Below are 22,908 nucleotides of genomic sequence, written 5' to 3'. Positions count from 1 at the left end.
ACGACTTCCGATGATACGAGAGTTCTTGCATTTCAGCATTTGATCATTATTCTCGTCAACTCTTGCACTCTGAGAGTTTGGACTTTTCTAAGAAGTGAGCGACGTGTGATTATATCTAAATTGTCTTAATTAAATAATGCAATGCTCACACTATCCGCCCTGATCTTATACATTAGTAATATTGTCTTGTCTTATTAAATAATTGGAATATATGCTACCACACCGTACAATATACATGTTTTAAAATAAATTAAATATTATATGGTTCGTAACAAATTACTACATTTTAGATATTTTAGTATTTAGTATATATAATTATATAAATGTGTGTCTAAAATAGGTAGACAAGTAAGTATTAAAATATTAATAAACTGGAACCCAATTTTATTGAAATAGTTTTAGTTTAATTAACGAAAATAAAAGAGGAAAAATATATAATATAATTAGTCATTACTGGTTAATATCTTATTTTTACTTTCTTATAGCGATTAACAAAATATAATGTATTGCTATAAGTTGAAATGGCACCAATTATATCAATACATTTATAATCAATAAACTTACATATGTTTGTTTGAAAATGAGTGTTATATCACTAAATGTTAACATGCGTAATTAAATGACATACAAATATAATCTCGATTATCGATTGAATAAATTAGATTTCATTTTAACAATCTTAGGATCAAAATAAACAAAATTCAAGTCCGTTAAAGATTTTTCACTTGTAAAACTTTAATATAAATAAAAATAATTTAATCCAACACTTAACTGTAAGCTAATTTAAAAGATATTAGTAAAAACATCTAAAAAAATTCATGCATATGCAATACATTATAAAAAATGTTTCACAGTCTGATGTTCAATTTATAATTTAAGACATTAAACAAAACCTTTACTAACTAAATTTTGCAGGGCCCCCGAGCATAATTTTAATAAAATCACTTTATTATATAGTTATAAGATTCACCATTCAATAGAACAGATTATTAAAAATGAAATATGCTTAAAATTTATAATTTAAGTACATTTAAGGTTTAGCATGACTCTTGGTTGCAATATTATGGCTTGTAAATCAAATGCTTATAATTTATAATAATTATTAAAATGTAATATTTACAAATTTAATATTTATTATTTATATATAATATGCATGATATGAATTTTCAATATACAATAAATGAAGATTATTGAATTTGGAGGTAGTTTCGTTTAATCTATAATAGATTAAATAGGAATTGGCATTTTTAAGTTAAAAAAAAATATATTAAAAAACTGATTAAATCAAGTTTAAACTTTTTAAGGTTTAGGTATCTACTTAGCGTGGGTACGATAATTGATTAACTTAATCTGGTTAAACCTTACCAAAAACAGAAAAAAATATTTTTTATAAGATAGCTAATCTAATATTGTTAAGCTTGATTTATACATATCTGTAGAAAAGAAATAGAATATATAGCCTATCTCTGAAAATAATAATTTAAATATTATAGTTTTATTGAAAGTCAAAGTAATAATGGCGTTTGACAACTTTGTCAGGCTGAGTTTACTTAGTTATTAGATCTTACTAATAAGTTATTTTTTTTTTTTAATAAAAAATGACCTGTCTTATCATCATTTTAGTTTTGATTGATGTTTTACCGTTTGTGATTCATAAAAATGACTGTAATTTAAATATTCAAATATATATATATAACTAGTTTGAGTACAAAAAACACAATGGTGTATGCAGTGTTTTTCAATGAAGGAGGGGGGGGGTTGAAAATAAATAATTACTCAGTTGTCACAGGATTATAGGCTTGAAAAATAAAGTAGGCACTTTTATTTTTCTTATTTATATGAAGCATAAAATATAGAAATTAATATGTGAAAATAACTAACAAAAATAATGGGCAATAAAATACATTTTTATTTTGTCTAGTCTAATAACTGTAATTGTTTTTATGATGTTTTTAAAAATTGTTGTTGAACTTCCAACTTGGTCAAATCTTATTTTTGTTTATATTAGCTACAGCTAATTCATTAAGACTTTTCTTTATCATCATTGTTCTTAAGTACGATTTTAAACATTTCAATGTTGAAAAGGTTCTTTCTGGTGTAGCTGGGGTAATCGGCAATATGAAAAACAGTCTTATCATCACTTGAAATAAATTTGTACATTGAGGTAGTGTATCAATGATTGATTGTGGCTTGTTATTCTTATTATACTACTGACATCTCAACATATGTAGTTCAGCTCTAAGACATGAACTATCACTATATGACGTAAGATCTTTATTTTTTGACATAAATCATAGCTGTCTTAAAAATCAAGTCGTATTTGTAAGAACTAAAATTTGAGAGAATTAGTCCTTTCAGTGGCATAAACTCAGATACTCTGTCATTGAATCGCATTTGCAAAGTTTGTATTATATAATTAAGAAATGACAAATACACAAACATTTTAAAATATGTTTTTTGATCTGTAACATTTATGTTGATTCGATGAGTTTGTCGTTCACAAATTCGTGGCATACTTATTTCAAAATCAACTGAATAATAATAATAATATTTATTTACCTTTATAAATGGACAGAGCCCTCTAGGTATACAAACATTTAATACATATTAAAATTGCAATAATGGTAGTAATTATAACTATTAGAAATCTAAATTTATTTATCTTAATGAGTAGAGTGCTCTTGTTAATTAATTTTATAGTACGGTTTATTTGGTTAAATTAATTATATCTATCATGATTAGTAGGATAAAAGATATTAGAGTTAATAAGAGTTGCTTATTATTTATTCTATATAATAGTATAATAGTATACTATTTCAGTTGATCACTATAATACTCGTACGTTAAATTATTGAACAATGTATTTTTGTGGAATGAAAAAATTGGTTTCAGTTTTTTTTTTTTTAATTCTTACGTTCAAAACCTCATTTTGATTAGATAACGATGTATTAAATACATATTAATTTTTATTACAAAGGTTTAACATTAAATTTTAATGAAGTATGAATAATAAAAAAAAGATTATAAACATAATGTTATTTCATTTTTATTTATAATTAAAATATCACCTTAGATTGAATGTATGTATTCTAAGTTGTTTTACGAGTATTTAATTTATATTTACCAAACCAAAATAAATACTGCCATATTATTATCGATAGGGGGTTTCAAATCTGTCATGATGGAGAGTATCAGAACATTTCGAATGAAATTCCACCTGTACTCAGAAGAGAAAAATTACTTTTGTTATATTAATAGTAAGTGTAAGTGTGTAATAAACATATGTATATGTACAAGAAGCCGAGAAAAAAAAATAAAAACCGTATATAAAACATTATTATTACTATACTTTATTGATTTTTCTTCTTAATATTATACTTTATTGAGTTAATTAACAAATTAGAATCAAATATATCATATTATTATTATAATATTTAATGTGGGTGATACTATCATATTGTGTAATAGCACTGATAAAAAAAATTATAACACTTTGATGCCGTAATTGACTGTATTTATAACGACCCCATCTTAATAATTTAATATAAAAATGCAAAAAAATTTTTTATAAAAATACATTTTTAAATTATTTTATACGTCCAAAATAAATAAATTACTATACCTAAGTTCGATAATGGATAAAAAAAGAATTATTAAATATTGGAAATAAAATATTTTTCTTAATTTTAAACATGAACCAATAAAAATAGTATAAATGTTTGATCAATAAACGAGACAAATAATAAATAATTAATTTTCTAAAACAAAAATTATTATGAAATTTAATTTTACCTTTAAAAAACAGTGAGTATTTTAAATATTAAAAGAGTTGAATTGAAAAGAGTTCTACTTGTAATTTATTAGCATAGCAACAACATTTAAAAAAATTTTGATATCATATCACTATTGCACTATTAATAAAGTAAATCTTCAAGTTCAGACATTTATAAATTTTAAATATTTTTGAATTCGTTAGATTTAAAATAATATTTAGCTCACTTACAAAAATTTTGTTTGTAATAAACTTTACATAACTATTTTATTTGCTTATGCTTAAATCGTCATAGTAATAAATCGTTATTTTACTTTGTAGATTATCTTTCTCATTTCTTACATAATTTATTTAACTAAAAGTTTATAACTTTATATAATATAATACATGAGTTTTTTTATAAGTTGATATCATAACATTTTGTTTTTTTATTTTTTGAAGTAAACATTTAAAAGTTACGTAATTGTAATGGGAAGATATGGAGGGAGTGTGTTTTGTGGTTGGTATGACGCCTAAGCTGTAATGGTAATTATAAAAATTTATTGATATTATTATTTAGTTATTATGTGACACATAATGAAGTCAATATTCATTTGTTTAATACTAGATGAGAGATTTTACATAACAAATTAAGATCTGTTATCCTTAATGTAATACTATATGTATACTATATTATATGAATTGTTATTATTTTTAAAAATACGATAAGCATTATTTAGTGTTATAATAATTTACGAAGAAAAAAATAATGTAATATATTTGAATGTAAATAAATACTTTTACGATAACTCGGATCAGAGATTTATATCATAACTACATAATCTAAGAGTTAATGAGATCTGAACCAGTATTACCAATTCGTCCTATTTTATAGTTTAAAAAACGATTAGGCGGTTTCGGAAGCGCTGATTGATTTTATTATGTATATTTATTTTAATCGAACGCATATAAGGTAGTATTTAAAAATGTGTTATTATAACTTATAGACTGTTGTATAAGTTAATATATATACATAAATTATGCAATAGCTATTACCATATGTATTACATACTAGTATACTAGATGTATGAAATATGTATTTAATTATTATACAATCTCTAAATAAGTTGAAATTTTTGTCAAATTCATCGTTAACATTTAAATATATTACATATTATTTTTATTATAGTTTTAATATTTTAGAACAATAATTTAATATATTATTATATAACTATAATAAATATTATTGGTTTTTTTTTCAGGTGTAGAAGAAGTTATTTCGGCAGGAAATATGCTTATCAATGTTGTTATAAATTTGATGTCTCTCATATTTCTGTTTTGAAAAGGGTCCAAGATACTCCGAGTGTTATTCTAAAATAAATAGATCAGACAAGCATTCCAGTGTACTTATATGACATGGTAACTGAACGAGTAGCATCACGGAAGTTTAAACGGTTTTAACAAGTCCGAGACCACGAAAAAAAAATTGCGAAGATTGTGTATATAACGGACTGTATTATTAATTGTTATAATTTTCGTTATTATTACGATTAATGTAGTTTTTATGGTTTTATTTATCGGAGTATACGCGAGGAAAATATAAATTATCATAGTATGTTCGTTTGTTGCAGGTCAAAGCTTGGAGGTGCAGCTTCGACTAACTCTACCTTACATGCCAAAAGGGGATTGGTCACTGCGATCACATAAAAAAATAACCCATGTTACGCAGGGGGTTCAGATGTTCAGAATGTAAATTCCCAACACACGAGTCTTTAAAAATGACTATAAATAGAATTCTACTGTATTGAGACTACATATCATTGTCGCTTAAATCAAAAAAGGAAAATAGCAATAATAATATTTTAATAGCAACTCGTGGAAATAACCTCAGGGACATAATTAAGTATTTAGACAGTGAGTGTGGCAATATTATTTTTGTCGATCTTGACTATTCGATCAAGTGAATGATTTTTTCATTCTCGCGATGATTTATATGTCATAATTAGTATTATGTGTTAATACCAATATTATGTACATTGTCTGATATTTTTTACTATGCATTTTTTGACTACAGTAGAAACTCGTTTAACCGTCACTTGATTTACCGTCACTCTCTGTTATCCGTCATCGGTCACCGTCGAAAAACGGTCTTAAAACTGCCAACTAGCCACTCAGGAGTAGAAGCAATGTTATCAAAATGTATTTATTGGTTTAAAGCGCAAGAGAAGACAAATGCAACTCAGGTCTTACTTCGTAAAACACGATACGTCATGTCAGCTCAAAAAGTTAAAAAAAATTACATGTTATATATTATTACTATTTATTATTTATTGCATATTATTTTTGTCTACGATTCACATTGCAAAATATATACGTTTATTGAAAAATGTTTGTTAACCGTCTATTCGATTAACAGCCATTGTTCCGAACACGACACTGATGGTTAAACGAGTTTCTACTGTACTTTAAATCTTAAATTTATTTTTTTCATTTTTAAGGAACATTAAAATCTGGTTTTTAATTTTAACATTTTTGAATAAAAAATTAACTTTGTAATAATTTTTCGTAGGGATTCATACGACATAAACATCTAGATTCTAGATCATGGTATACTAAATGAGAATAATTATTTTTCAGATTAAAAGTCCATGTAAAAAACCTGAAATGATGCATTCCGACAAACTTTTTTTTTATTTTAATAAAAATATTTTTAGTCAAAATTTATTTAAAATAAAAAAATATTTGGAATTTTAAGCCCATTATTTTGAACTTTGAAAACATAAAAGCAATTTTTTGGAGTTGTTATTTAGTGCAATACTTCCAGCCCTATCTATTATTAAAAATATTGATATTTTTTAAATTATTTAAATTATTTTATAAATATATTTATATATTTATCTTTAGAATTCAGGCTGGCTACTTATACCAACTATAGACTACATTTTTTTCTATTCCAATAGGTTACTTCCGAAAACTAAAAACATAATTTTAGATTATTAACGAATAATAGAACTCATGTAGAAGCATAAATAAGTAATTAAGAAATGCGTTATATTATTTTTCAAACATTAGGAACGAAAGAATTATGGGATTGAACTTACTAACATAATACCATTCGAATATACACTAGACAAGAATTTAAAACCCCGGGTTGTCGTATTATCTGTATTTAAGTAAACGTACGCTATATATTTTAACTTTGTAGCTAAAAATATGTTATACAGCGCTTTGAATTTTTATTTTAAAATGTAGGATAAAAAATTTAATACAAACATAAAAAACTTTCTAATAAGTTTCTCTTAGTGAAGTAAAAAAATAAAAATAGTCACATAATTATTTAATTTTTTTTTTTATCAAAAATTGTAACCCTATCATATCTTATATTGGTACAATTGTAGAAACGAATAAATAATGTAATATTATAATAATTGAATTATATACCTGTAGAATAGCTATTCAAGGGTAGAAACTAACCAAATTTACCAATTTCTTTTCGCATAAAACAATTCTTTATTATATTAAATAAAATGTATTTTGTGGCGAAGATACAATATAGGTTATATTATAATGTGTAAAACATAATATTTGACTAATATAATAATCACTAACAAAATATAAAATAATAAAAACTATCATTAAAGGTTTCGATGATGTTTTTCCAAATTGTTTAGATTTGTATAACTCTATATATTATACAATACAATTGATATATTAAACTGTATTGTCTATTTCGATCTGGATATGCAATTAATGGAAGACTTGACGGCATATTCAACTTTAATCTGGTAACACTAATTTAGTGGGCGCTACCTGTAACAGTAACTGTATAATGATTGTCCACCGATCTATATAAAATAAAAAAAATATATATTAAATTAATGAGGAAGCGAATATGGAAATTATAACTGATGTGTCTGAGCTACCACTGCCAGTGCACATTAAGTATAAAGCTCACCGATTATACGGAATTTATATCCCAGACGAACGAATGGCACGTAAAATATCATCCCAGCTATCATGAATATCACCGAATATAGATATTCGATCTGAGGTTTATCTATTATAGGCGCTACTACCAAATAAAGGGAAATAACAAATATGATTAACGGAATGATTATGGGGACCTGAAAAAGTAAAACATATGCTCAGTGTTTTGTTCATATTATGTAATATTATACTTTTTACTCAATGGTACATTTTTTAATTTTATGTGGTTAACTATTTTACAGCAACGGGGAAGTAGGATTTTATTAAAAAAAATAGTTAATTAATCCGAAAAAAATTATAATTTATCACTCATAAATCATAATGCTAGCCATTTGGATCCATTGTTATTCGTTTTGAAATCCGTATTTAAACATATTTATTGAAAATATATAAAAAAACATAGATACAAAGAATATACGTATTATTATTAAAGAGGTGACTGAGAATATCTTTTGTTTGATTTTTATGAAGCGTCTTATGTTTTTAGAAGTCATTTGATGTCCATTGGTAAATTATTGTATAATATTTATTATTTATACAGAGTAAAATACCTATTAAATATTAATTTGTAACCTTTTTTTGTTGATATAATAACTATTATTTTTTCATTCTTTTTCAGTTTTTCAGATATGGTAAGCAGACAATATCGTTGCGTTGTTACTATAGACAACACGTTATCATGCATATATTATATTAAGCAAATTCTATTGTGTTACAGTCAGTAAGTAGTTTTTTATTTTCATTATTATAATAATTAAATACTATGTGCGCTCACTTTATATGGTCTTGGTACATCGGGTCTCGTATAGCGCATCACTAGTAACGCTAACATGGCACTTCCATAAAATATCCACGCCGTGAAACTAAAGAAGTCGATTAAGGAGTTAATCGTACCTGAGGCCACCATGACAATAGTTATGATCGACTGAAATCAAATAATGGACAGCATTGCAGTTGGTAGCTCGATGCCGAGTAAGGGAATAGTAAGATAAATAGTATAAAATTATAAAGCCAAAAGGACAAAATGCAATATAGGTACGAACGAGCAATGTTAATTTAATATTACATGCAATCTCGGATTTATTCGAAGAAAGCCTTGGGAATTTTGACGGAAAGAGTGAATAAGAAAATAAGTCGACTGTCGCAAACGTGATTTATGCACATGGTATTAGTGCAAATGTCGTTTGAGATTCGGCGCGTTCTACTTTTGGTGATGCACACTTTATTTTTACGCAGATACTTAGTTACTATAGTAACTAGTGAAGGTTAACAATTTAATTTCAAATATTGTTAAATTCTCACCAAATCATTATAATAATTTAAAAAATGTTTTTCTCATATTCTATAATAAAGAATGATATCAAAATAAATACGATATTGTTAGTTATCACAATAAATATTACTTTAGTAAGTTGCGCAACAATAATATCAAAAACGGCCTCCTCGCAAAATTGGATGCGTGCAGATCCAAAAATCTGCGCCATCATTCACTCACTCACTCACGTGAAATATGATGCTTGGCATGGGCGTGAGCTTTTTTATGTGAATATACGACAGAACGTGCATCAAGTGTCCTTCGCGACTGGCGGCGAAACACAGTCTTCCAGCGGCGAACAGTGTGCCGTTGGCCGACCCGAATGTGGATATCGTGATTGACAGCGGTATCACCCAGGCAATGGACCCCAGCGCTCGGATTCCAAAAGTCTAATAATAAGACAACACATTTTGATGTGTTACAATATTAAATAATTATAAATGTATGGCAAACAGAAGGCAGCTGTTCAACTAAAATAGGCATCAATAGTAATGATATAATAAGGTAGGTATATCGAGTATTTTTTACATCAATCAAGTAAACGCTTGATATGTCTGTACGTATAAATAAACGTGTACAATTTATTATTTTTAAAAATTGTCCTGTAAAATATGGAAAAAGTGTCTTTCAAACAAATGTTCTAAAAATATTTATTATGTAATGTCAGTTTCTGATTATAAAACTAACGCATCGCTTGAGTAGTAAATATTCTCAGTGTTGGTGATATTTTTTTTACTTTAGCTACTTTTTTCATAGACTTTAAAGATAAAGTTGTTTAATAAACGGTACGAATTAAAACAACGCAAACACTTTCTTATTTCACACAAATAGTTTTCATCATAATATTGTACTATGTACGAGTGTCTATGTATGTTTATATTATACTGACCACGGCAACAGCTTCGTTTCGCACTATTTCGTCTGGCGACATGATAGTAAGGTACGCCACATTCACCAACAGGTAACACATCGTCACCAACGGTATGCTAATGTATATCGCTTTTGGAATGTTCCTTTAAAATTACAAAATGGATGAAGTAAATATGTTATATAGTACGCGTTTACAATTAACATAGTGATTATAAGTTTATCGAACTCAAGAACTTCCAAAATAAACATTTATTATAACATAAAATTAATCGACAACAATAATGAAATCGTTACTGCGGCCATTTTCCCCAAACTGCATAAAATGTGAGTCTGATCATTATAATGATAACTAATAAAATATGCTAAACGTTAAATTGGTCAAAATAAAATAGCCTATCTATAAATATGTATTACAACTATTAACTATACATTCAAATCGCTACTCATAGACGTTCAGAAGAGTATTTAGTGGATATCGATATTAATTGTTATTCAAAATCATAAAAGTATAGTTCAGTTACATAAAATAATGTATTATCATTATAATATATGTATTTATAATTTCTAGATCTCAATGTTTTAAGTTTAATTAATATTTAACTATAATTTATTACGCATTTCACTGAAATAAATTGTAATTTAATTAACCCTCTACCTATTATTTTTGTTTATTACACGACCATACATACTCGTAGACTTATAAAAACTTAAAATTTAACGTTGCTTAATCTATAAGTTATTTATCAAGTATCAAAATCTTACTTAAAAAAATACGAAAAAACATATTTTATATTATATGTTATTAATAGCGTCTATTTTTTGTTTCAACAAAAATATTTATAACATCAACTTCATGAACGTAAAATTGTATCTACCTGTAGATATGGTTATATTTATCAACTTTTTTATTTATTATATTGAACCTCTCAGATCATCTGGTCCACTCATACTACATATAGGTACCTACTATTAAAATTATTAACTAATAACTATTTTTATGTAACTATGTTGGTTTATATGTTATATTATATTATGATAGTATAATACGATGTTTATATAATATGTAGAGCATACGGAAATTATGTTATTTTATTTGACCGGTATCAACATGTAAAGGTTAGAAATAATCTTAAACCAATAACCTTTATTGTTAAAAATATTATTATTACTTCGAAGGGTTTTTTATTTCTTCAGTGACGTAATTGAGATTGTTCCAACCATCGTACGCCCACAGTCCCGAGTAAAACGCCGTTGCCACGTCACCTATACTTGTGGTCGTGTTTTCAAAATAATTCCGAAAGTGTTCGGTTCGTCCCTGAATAATCTTGTATACACCTCCGGCGACTACCACGAAAACGGCTACCAGTTTCGCAGCTGTAAACGCATTTTGTACTCCAGTGGCCAAGTTTACGCTGTAGCAATTTATGTACGTAATGATTACTGCACAAAAAAAAAAAATAATAATAATATGAATAGTTTTTTTTTTATTTGTATGACAAGTTTTTTATTTTGTTCTTTTTAAAACATAATATTATAGGATAAGGAAAGTTAACGTTTAAATGATACGCCTCGAAATCAATGAATAATATTTTGAAACATCGTAGGACGATATAATACGTACATCATTAACCATACGTACCTATGTCATCACGCTAAGCACCAAAACTTGAACAGTACCTAATCACCTACAGAATTGTATTATAGATTATTTTAATCAATTATCAAGAGTGTATAATTATTTATAGAAGTTAAACTAGAGTATAATTTCCGAAATGGAAACTTAAAATATATATAACTATAGTATTAACATTATACCATAATAATTTGTAAAATACCATTGGTAAAAACGGCAATATTATATTGTAGAACTTTAAAACTTTTATATAGATATGGTTAGAAAAAATTCAAAAACTTTGATAAGTGGTATTAATAATGCACAGAAATTTTTTTAAATTGCGAAGTAATTTAAATTTATTAAGAATCTAAAATTCTAAAATATAAAGTTAGGAATGTTACGAATTTAATGTAATTCTTTGTACTCGTGTATTTTTCTATATTGTCCTAAATGCGTATCATGCTGTTTTATTTAAAAATAGGCTCGTGAAAAATAATAATGTAATTGTGGACGAAAGACTTGTGTCGAAAAAGTCTAATATATTTCCATAGAAACAAACTAATTAGTAAAAAAACGAGGATAGATTACATTTGGCTTGAACTCACAAATAGACAGTACTGCGACGATTTTCACTATATATTCAGAAGAACCGCATTCGTCGACAAATGCTTCGACAGCATATTTGGCGAAACTCAGACATATTATAGCCACCTGTGACGGTTTGAGTATTAATGTGGATATCCAAGAAAACAGAAACGCAGGCATTGGTCCAAAGGCATCCATCAGGTAGGCGTATTCAGCCCCAGAACTTGGATTCATCGTACCAAGTTCTGCATACGCTAAAGCTCCTGTAAGTGAATAAAATTCAAAAAATAATAAAAACATAATATAATAAATTTAAATTATTTAGTTTTATCGTGGACACTAAAAGTTAAAACAATCGTATTCTTTGGCATCGATCGCATACCTTCAGTTTCAATTATTGTAGGTCTAATTATTATTATATTGCCGAAAATAGTGTTACGAATGACGAACGTGTTCGGGTAAAAATACTTGTTGAAATATTTAGTTTTAAAAATAGATAATAAGTGACATTTTTTTTTTTTTTTTGTTACTCAGGCAGGGAAACTTATTTTAGATAATATAAACGTACCCAACAGTGACATGACACCACATGTTGCCCATATGACAAAACTCAGGCCTATTGACCCAGTTCTGATCAGCAGTCCAGTAGGTGAAACGAATATTCCTGAACCTGTGTATTAATGACAACATATTGATAGTAAATACTAAATATTATGTTGGGTTAAACATAATCGAGACCTAATAATAATAAAAACCGTTGTTTATTATTTTGAGATATTCTCATACATTTACATTTGTTTAATTTAACTATAGTTTGTTAACTTTTTGTAAGTACACAGTACATACTATATACATCAATACACGAAAAATATATTTTATAAATGGATCAAAAAATAATTATATTTATTATTTATAAATTTGTAATAAAAAAAATGTTTTGTATTTCTAAGATAGCATAGAACAAAATTATTGTGTATAGTATATACTATATAATATGTATTAATTACAGTTATATTATACACGTAGAAAATAAATTTATAAGTATTAAAAAGTTTTTAATGAAATTACTTGAGATTGTCTATATGATAAATTATAATATGTTTACTCATTTCCTGCTGTATACTCGTATTTTAATTTTTCATTCGATAATGTTTTACGAGATTTGACTCGTATTATTTTGCTGTTTAATAATCTAATTAATTCCAGGAAGTGTTCCAGGAAAACGGATTCAAGAGATTTTCTTTCTACTTCTTAATTATATTATTTGTCTATATATATAAATAATATACATAATAATTATATTACGAATATTATTATTTATTCGGTAAAATATTTTCGTACAAAATTAATAATACATTAAGTGCAAAAGGGGTATATAAAATCAATTAAAATACTATTAATACTTAAACTAACAGCCAATTTTGGTTGATTGTTAACACAATAACATGTGTGTAGTCAATGTAACCTGTAAGTAATTAAAAACTTATAATAGACATGTCAGCTAAAGCCACATAGAATTTCAATTTAAAACTTAAAGTGATTATTAAATTGTATATAATTATTATGTAGGTAATCAAAAATCAGAAGCTCTTGTAATAGTATAATCTATACATCACACTTCATACCTAGTCTATGTCATGGCATCAAATTTATTTCACGGTATAATAATGTGCAGTACTACAGCACGGCGTATAAAAAATACTTATAAATTTTAACTGTCTGAACAAAATGAAATTTAATTTTCTAGTAAATTTTATAATTGAATCAATGATTGCAAAAATTATATGAGTCACATTTTTTGTGAAACATCACGAGTCAGAAAACTTTGAAAGTCAATAATAAAAAAAACATCATATTATTTATATACACAAATTATGTATAATCAGTGCATAATATATTTCTATAAGTATTCATTTTTAAATAAGAATTTTTTTCAGAATTATTTAAATTATACACGTTTTATCAATTATCCAAAAGTTTTAAAAAATTGACTCATATCGTTTTTGCAATCATCGATTCAATTATGTCTGGTTTAATCTATTACTTACACAATAGGTATACATATTAAATTCATAAATTGATTTATACGCCTTCAATACCACACATAATGTTATATTAAATCCAGAAAAAAATATTATCAACATTGGAATCGTCTATTGCAATACTAATTATATACGTTTGACTATTAAGTACTTATAATTATAGTATATATGTATTATTATTGTAGATTTTAAATCTTCGTTCATTATAGATGATAGTATAAAATAATAATAGGCATTCCTATAACAAGGGATTTATAAGCTTTTACAAAGATTTAGTAACAGATGATCTAATGTTGACTTAATATTGAAATCTTATTATTATATAGGGTAATTCACTAAGCATGCTTACATCTATTTTTCTATTAATAAATTCTTATTTTCGGTATTTTTAAAAATACTTAAAGATTATATATACAAATGTTTAACATTTTTTTTTTTTTTTTTGTTCTACTTAGAAATGTTCTGAAACGATATAAACTTATATTTTTCAATTGAAAATTTTTATTTTTTTCTGTGAATTATTATAAGTGGATAATTTATTTTGAACATTTTGATACACCTAAAAAAAAATTTGAACAAGTAGTTTATCAGTTATTTTATTGTTTATATAGAAACAGTTGTCCTTAAAAATTATTTTAAAAATATAAAATATACATGTAATATATATTTATATGTAATATTCAATTATACTTGAATCATTTTTATAAGCTAAGATTAATATTAATTGTTAATATCATAAAATCGCTACTATAACTTCTATATATTTAAAATCCATTAAGGATACTTAGTACACACACACACACACACACACAAAATAGAAGTTTGTAAATATGAATGATACTCATTACGTCAAAAAATCTCAATAATATGAAAATATGATCTTCAAATATATTCTAAATAACAGTACTATTGAATAAAATGAAATTAATATACTTGGTGAATTACTCTGTATATTCTATACTACAATAAAATCTGTCCTGTGTGGAATTGCACGGTATTAATTAAAATTTCCGATTTAAGCAGGTTTCTGTGTAACTGAATAAAAAGGAAAATTTCATACTATAGAGTTACAATATTTTGAATTATTAAGATTTAAGTTAAGGTTATAACATTTTCTGGCTAATAATAAAAATTAAAATGTTGAAAATTAATAAATATCATAGGCTATAATAAATTTTAATTTTTAGTAAAAAATCATATATTATGTATTAATTAGATTTTTCAAAATTATGATAAATTTCAATTCAAAAATTTGAAGAACATAATATTTAGTAGATATTAATTAAATAATGATATAATTAAGTATACAAATTAAAATAGAATTAAAAAATTCCAAAGTTGGTGTAAAGTTTTTGTCTAGTTTTTCTTTAATAATTAACAACTTTCTTCTATAACTTTCATTTTTTCATATAAACTTAAACAAATCTTTGAAGGAATTGTGATAACAACTAAGACGAGATTAAAGACAAGAAAACTACGACTATACGGCGTGATAATAATGAGCACTGATAATATAGATTCAAGATAAAACGTAGTTATCTATTGACACGTATTAATATTGCTAACCTTAATATTTGTTCGATAACAAAATAAATGTGGGTATCAAAAATATTTTAGTTAATTTTATGATATGTTTTCCGTTTGTTTAAGGTATATATTATAATTTACGGGACTAAAAAAAGCTTTCCTTTTTATATTAAACAGGTACCGTTGTATCAAGGGTTTAATCCTATGTTAAATTATAGAAATCTGTCTGGACCATAATAAATTTCTGCACAGAATAGGATTCCGTCTTAACAAGAGTCCGTATAACACAGGTTTTACTGTATTTATTTATACACATTATTTTGTTAGTACAATAATATGTAGTGTATTTAATTGAAATTATACGAATATACGATATATGTAAATAAAGTGTGACTAAGAGTAAGTGTTAAAAAAAAAAAAATTGGCAAGTTTAAAAAAAATAAATAGTTCATCTATCGGTCATATAACAACATTCGTGAGCCACCCATTTGGTGGTCTTTAGTAAATAGATTAGTTAACTATAACAAAGTTATTTCTATGAATTACTAATGGATTGCCAAAAAATAAATAAATAAATAAATAAAAATATTGTATAGGTTTTATTATAGTATTCCTTACCGATCATTGTACCCACGATTAGAGCCACCCCACTGAAGAGTCCCACCCGTCTCTCGAGGTAAAGAGTGTCACCCTTAGTTGATAGCTTCCGCGCCAACATGTTTTTTCCGTTATCAGCATTTTCGCCATCTCCGTCGCTGCCGTCATCGCCGATTGTGTCGTTGTTGTTATTGTACCCTAAAACATAATAATTTATACACTTGTATAATACGAATAAGACCGCTTGTGAATTTGCCAGTCGGAATTATCTTGTCGTCTGCGGATTGCCACATGCAAGTAGTGTTGCAGACATTTTTGTTTATTTGAATACGATTTGTAATATTATTATAACATCCATGGTGAGCATTTAGATCGAAGACATAACAGACAAAAATAATAATCAAGTTTGTACTTATAATAATGTAGGTATGTGATGGGAAATGGCGAATGTATAACGCAAAGTGCTTCATTGCGTTGAATGTTTTTTTCTTTCACTTGTAGTTCAATCGCGATGATCGCGCGGATATTGAATATCGACGCGGAATATAAAGGTTGGGGTTCCTGCTCAGAATGATAAATTTAAACGATTCTTTCAAATATTTCCATTAATGTAAATAACGTCCGGGTACGGATATCGTCAGTATACATAGTTTATTGTGAAACGATACTTGGCGTACAACGTACTCGGAAACGTATTTATATAATAGATATTTAGGTACCAGTTGCAAGTAACCTTATTTAACCCCCCCCCCCCTGTATTCCAAAAGTTTAATAATACGAATATTGAATGAATAAAAAAAAAAAAAATGGGAGGTAGTACAACTACACAATAGTACTATGTATAATGAGTTGGTGGTTATTTTTCTTCTTTTGCAATGTAACATCAAGCGATTGTATTTTTGAGGTATCTGATGAAATGTCAACGACTTGTGCTGCACTATTTGTAACGTTCTTGAATTACGATGGTTAATAATATTTATATATAGCTACTATAGGCATTTAAGATAGTGTTTTATACATATTCTACGTTCGTACTTGGAAATAATGGAAACGATGAAGTGATATACCTCAGTGTTATTTCTTGGTATTCAATACACCTTCGAGAGAAATATTATAATAATAAAATACTATATAAATGATTGATTTATAATTTTCAACTTTAACGGTATGCCTTATTGTTTTGTTACAATACATTTCTCCAAAAATGATTTTTAACTACAAAACGAAATGTGTACAAAATGACGGATTACTAATTCAAAATATATATAAAATAGTATTACACGTTTAAATAAAAATGTGCAAAAAATCCAAGTATTAAAATTTAAATTAAACATATTATTATGAATATACTTATGTTTTTTAACTTTATCCACGTCAAAAATTGTTTTTAACTTGTTGACCGAAAAGAAGTCAAATATCATAAATAAAACTTAAGTTTTTTAAGTTTTCTGTAAAATATATTATTCTATAAATACGTATTGTTAGAAATGTATTACAAAACATTGGTAAAAATGTTTTACATAAGAAAAAAAAAACCAGCGACAACAAAGGATAATTATTGTGTTGTGTAATTAAAACGCAAATACTGGGAAGTATGTGGATTAAAATAATAATAATAGGTACACGTTTGGCTTGATGAATTTTAATTAAGGCGATCCAACTTTATTTTATAATGGGTACCTAGTAATAGTGTTAAATTTGTGTATAATACAATATGGTCCGGTTATTCTTGTTCGTTCGAGCGATAAAATGTTCATCGTCGGTTATCGGCGTGCATATTTATAGTGGTTTAAACTATTATAAAAATATAAATAATAATTATGATTAAATATTAAGTGGCACAGTGATTGTGTAGATGGCGAGTCTTGGCGGTGTTACAAAGTATCGAATACTTGAAATATTGAAAACCACCGGGGCGAGCATTTTATTCGCAAAACGTCCAACACTCATCAATATTATTGCTTCATATTAATTATGTGATATAGCTTTTGCGTGCATTGACATTTAGTTTGAGTTTGATTTAGTATACACGACTTCTCAAAATCTCGGTACCAAATGTTATTTATATACTATACTCGTGTATGGTAGTGGCATATATACCTGCCACTGCAGCTAGTTCTACGCACGTATACCGTAGTTATTAAAAAAAGCCTTCTATAGTCTGTGTAAAATTAATGGAATACAATAATATACGAGTATAATATGATCTATATAACAATATTATAATATACTATAAACATTAAAAGATTAAATGAAAACATATCAATAGATTTTAGAATTTATTAATATTCTTATTAACTATTTATTTTTTTTTATATTAAGTACATAATAATGTTACGATAATAATATAAATTATATTTTACTAAGAAATATAGGGCATAAGAAACAAGTTTAATGCAATTTTATAACCATAATAGTTTACAGGGTGATTTTTAAATTTTTGGGATCGTTAACCCACTGAAAACATCCAAACGTTATTTTATTTAATTTTTAAGAATGTTGTATGTATTTTTTTTATCATGATTAAAATGTTTTATACGCTTTAAAATGAACTAAAATCGTGTAATAGCTAGGTACACTAACAAATAAAGATGAAAAAAAATAATCCTTTGTTCTACATCTCTTCGTTGCATTAGAAAAAAAAGTAAAAAACTTTTACATCGTTAATAAAAATATTAAAACACAGAATGATTCATCAAGCGTGCTCATCCCCATTATTCATTTAATAGCAAATTTATTTAATTTCTGAAATTTGAATTTTAAATTATATTTAAAGACAATAAAGACCATTATATATTTTCAAATGTTTGGTTATTTTTTACACCACTTAATGAGTATTCCATGAATGTAAACTTCTGTTTTTTCAAATATGGAAAATTCATTTTTACTGCATATTTTTTAGTGGATAATATTTTTGAAAATGTTGATATACTTATTTTAAAATTTTAACTAGCAGTTTTTTAGTTATCAAAATGTTTATTTTTTAATGTGTTCTTATTTGAAAAATATAAGTTTGTATATTCATGAACATTCCTTAAGAAGAATAACAGTTTTAAATTTTAAAATAAGGCGTTAGATGTATAATATTAAGAAATTTCAAAAACTTGATTTAAAATAACTATTTTATTGAAGAAAAAATAGGGCCAGTATGGTTGGTGAATCACTCTGTATAGTTTATTATGTTGCTTGATACCAGAAGGGATATTTATTAGTTTTATTAAATAGTTAAATTAATGCTACTACCACTATTACTATTAAACTATTATATTTCCACTAGAATATTTTTTTTATGCTTCAGTATATAACATAAAAAATTAAAAAGGTATTTGGGTACATCATCGATTGAGCTACATGGCAAAAATATAAAGAAACAATTAATTTATTCGAAATCGGAACATTCATTGCAATTGATTTCCATCGATAGAACTATCACCATTATATATACGGTAACAGCTTATATAGTTATATCTTATATCATTATAATATTTATAATAAAGTAAATAAATACCTTCAAAATATATCTAATATGCGTAAATATATACGATAAGTATGTGAAAATATCGCTTATACGGGTGAATTAGCACACACTACTGTAAATTATTATTTATTTTTATATTTTTTATTTATTTGAGCGCCATACACGATTTGTAATTATTAATAAACCTCATGTGGTGATACTTTAATTTAATGTAAATGCGTATTCGTGTATTTTCTTTTCGAAATAGCACTTACTCAAGTTGTAGTCACCGTTGAATTAGTTTATGTTAAGATGTAGTCATGTCCACTTAAATTATAATATTGTGAGTTGTTTAAAAATTTTAAGTAAAAAAGTAAAGTTTCTAGTATTATATTAAATAAATTTGAATTTAACAGTGTTACCACTGTTACCTAAAAATAGGTAAAATATTTTGGAGTGAAAATAATAAAAATTGCATTGAAAATTGTATTATACCTAGGCTATAATCGGAGATGACATGTTTTCGAGAATAAAAAATTATTATACAATTTTGTGAAAATATTGCTAATTTATTGATATTCTGATTTAATAAAAATATCCTTACAATGTAGGGGTGGGCAGGGTAGATTACACGTTAGTCAGTAATTTCAAAACTTCAGACCATCTTTTACCTAAAATTAATGAATATAATAAAATATTTATTTATTTTTTTATCAAAATACAATTATGTCATTTATTAGATAACCAGTTAAAATAACCGTTGACATTGCCCAAACAACACGAAATTATTTTACTTAATTACAAATTATTAAAAATTATTTTATTTATTAGTTTTCGATATAAATATTGTGTATTATCCAATGTTTACAATTCGTCATATTTTAAAATGTATTTTTATCTGTTTTCATTTATTTATAAATATAATGTCGAGCCAAATTATATAATAAAGGTGACGGGCCGTTCCACGTTCGCCAATTAGCTGACCTGACTAGTCCCCTCCGAGGGATCAAATATTAGTAAAAATTATCAGAGGTTATGTAAAAATTGATTAATATCAGGATAAATTAGATATGTAATAAAAATAATTTAACGTGATTATTTTGTAATTATAAAGGAAGATTTTAAAAATTTGTTGATGGTTGATGTAGTATGTAGGTAGTAATTAATAATATTATAAAAGATTAAAATCAAGAAATCCTATATGGACGGTAAAAAAAAATAGTACAATCACAGAAGGGGACTTATGGAATTCACATTGGAAGGACGTAGTAGCACCAAATAACCACCTCATAAGTGATCCAACCCAATTAGTTCCAGGTTTCAAATTCCCTCGTGTAACATGGACTGCCCTAAACCGGGTAAGAACTGGACAGGGAAAGTGCAATTATTTGATGCACAAATGGGGAATGGTGGACTCTCCACTCTGTAACTGTGGCCAGATCCAAACTATTAGGCACATTGTTGAGGAATGCCCGGAAACCAAGTTCAGTGGAGGAACATCAGGTCTACATAATGGCGACAAGGAAGCGCTAGATTGGCTGTGTAATCTTTCCATACGCTTATAGCATTTAATAGTTGTCACTTTGTAGCTAGTTTAGTTAATTTATCTAGTTTATTTTAGTTATTTATTTATATTTACCTGTTATCACTTTTATTTTATTTTATTTATTTACTTTATCCCGTTATTACTTTTTGTTGTACACCAATACCATGCCATATGCAATAAAAAATAATATTATGTTTCATATGATAAAATACAGATCATGTCTTAGCAAATATTAAATATCTTAATGATAACAATAATTTTAACATTTTTAGTAATAACTATAATAAAATTAACTATATTAATAATTAATTTCATATTATGCAACACATTATAATAATTTTTAATTAATACATTTAACATATAGACATATTTTCGGGTCAAATTTATAAAACAGGTGACAGGCCAGACCCGTTCACCGATTAGCTGTTCAAGCCAAGTCCATCCCTGCCTTATATTATAAAGTATTTGTATTGTATAATAAATAATTTCAAGTACTAGAAAATTTCAAAAAAAAATATATAAGTAACATTAATCACGTATTTGCATAAAATTGATTTATATAGCCATTTAAATAAATAAATTAGTTAATAAAAATATGCAAATTAAATATTGTTTTCAAGTATTAATTATTATATTGTAAATAATACATTCTTGTTATTTTTTTCAATTTTTTTTTTACCACTTTTATTTGGAAACATTATTAGAATACATATATAAACAGTAACTTACTGACCACAACTAGAATTTTTGTTTTACATTCCGACCGCAATTGGGTATCAACGTAATATTTTTATATACTCGTAGGTTTATGTAAATTGTAAAACGTGCAGAACTTAGATATATAATTTTGATTTACACAAACTTTGAAAACGTTTTTTGGTCAACACAAACGCGTGGGTGTGGGTGATTGGGCTGCTAACATCGCGCGGCATTGTTTTATCGTTAAAAAAGTGTCGGGTTTCGATTTTTAAGTTATTTTTAATTTTTTTTTACTAACCATGTGATGTTTGCAGGTTTCGTAGCATTTCAAGTCGGACGTACAAGCGACTGTGGTCGACTCAGCGTTTATCTCGCGACCAGACATGACACACTGGGCAGCAGACTGAAAGGCGACCCAGCGCGTGTAATATTATTATTATTATAGCCGTAACCGCCGCCGCCCGAAGCGTGGCGAGCGCAACTCTCCTGTGCGAAAACAGCGTAACGTCGGTGGAAGTGTTTCTCTCTCAGGATTTCCTCTCACTCGTTTTTCCATTTGGGCGGCAAAATGCCGTTTTATTGACACATGCGCCGCACTCGGCGGCCGCTAGACATCGCGCATTTGCGCACGTTCTTCAGCCGCGCACCGTATAATCCTGCAACGACCGAGTGCGACTCGACTGCAGCCTATAACAAATTACAATATATTATATTTATACGATTTCATTATTATTATTATTATCAACATCGTTATCATTTTAATACCGCGTGTGGTAAAATAAAAAAATTAAAATACTCATTTCTTCAGAATAACGCATCATTCATCTGGCTGACACAGTGCAGCATGATGGTGGTCACTGCTTGTATCGAGTTAATAACAAATATATTATCGTATAGCAGTGGAAAAACGAAAGGGA

General features: G+C 26.5%; 1 protein-coding gene across 1 annotated transcript; it reads right to left on the bottom strand.

The window, feature by feature from the left end:
* Positions 1–7,332: 7,332 nt before the first annotated feature.
* On the bottom strand, positions 7,333–22,402 carry LOC112597698 (b(0,+)-type amino acid transporter 1). Its single transcript, XM_025343867.1, has 10 exons — positions 22,290–22,402; positions 16,311–16,487; positions 12,692–12,793; positions 12,144–12,386; positions 11,093–11,363; positions 9,943–10,066; positions 9,242–9,442; positions 8,514–8,663; positions 7,707–7,875; positions 7,333–7,596 (listed from the first exon to the last, which is right to left on the bottom strand). Exons 1-10 carry the CDS (start codon positions 22,315–22,317, stop codon positions 7,529–7,531), a joined length of 1,533 nt encoding a protein of 510 aa, XP_025199652.1. The 5' UTR covers positions 22,318–22,402; the 3' UTR covers positions 7,333–7,528.
* Positions 22,403–22,908: the final 506 nt, after the last annotated feature.

The sequence above is a fragment of the Melanaphis sacchari genome, unplaced genomic scaffold, assembly GCF_002803265.2.
Source record: "Melanaphis sacchari strain LSU unplaced genomic scaffold, SCAv2.0 Contig43_pilon_pilon, whole genome shotgun sequence".
Taxonomy (NCBI): domain Eukaryota; kingdom Metazoa; phylum Arthropoda; class Insecta; order Hemiptera; family Aphididae; genus Melanaphis; species Melanaphis sacchari.
Note: the sequence above shows the minus strand (reverse complement) of the source record. Positions and strands in the feature narration are given on the sequence as shown.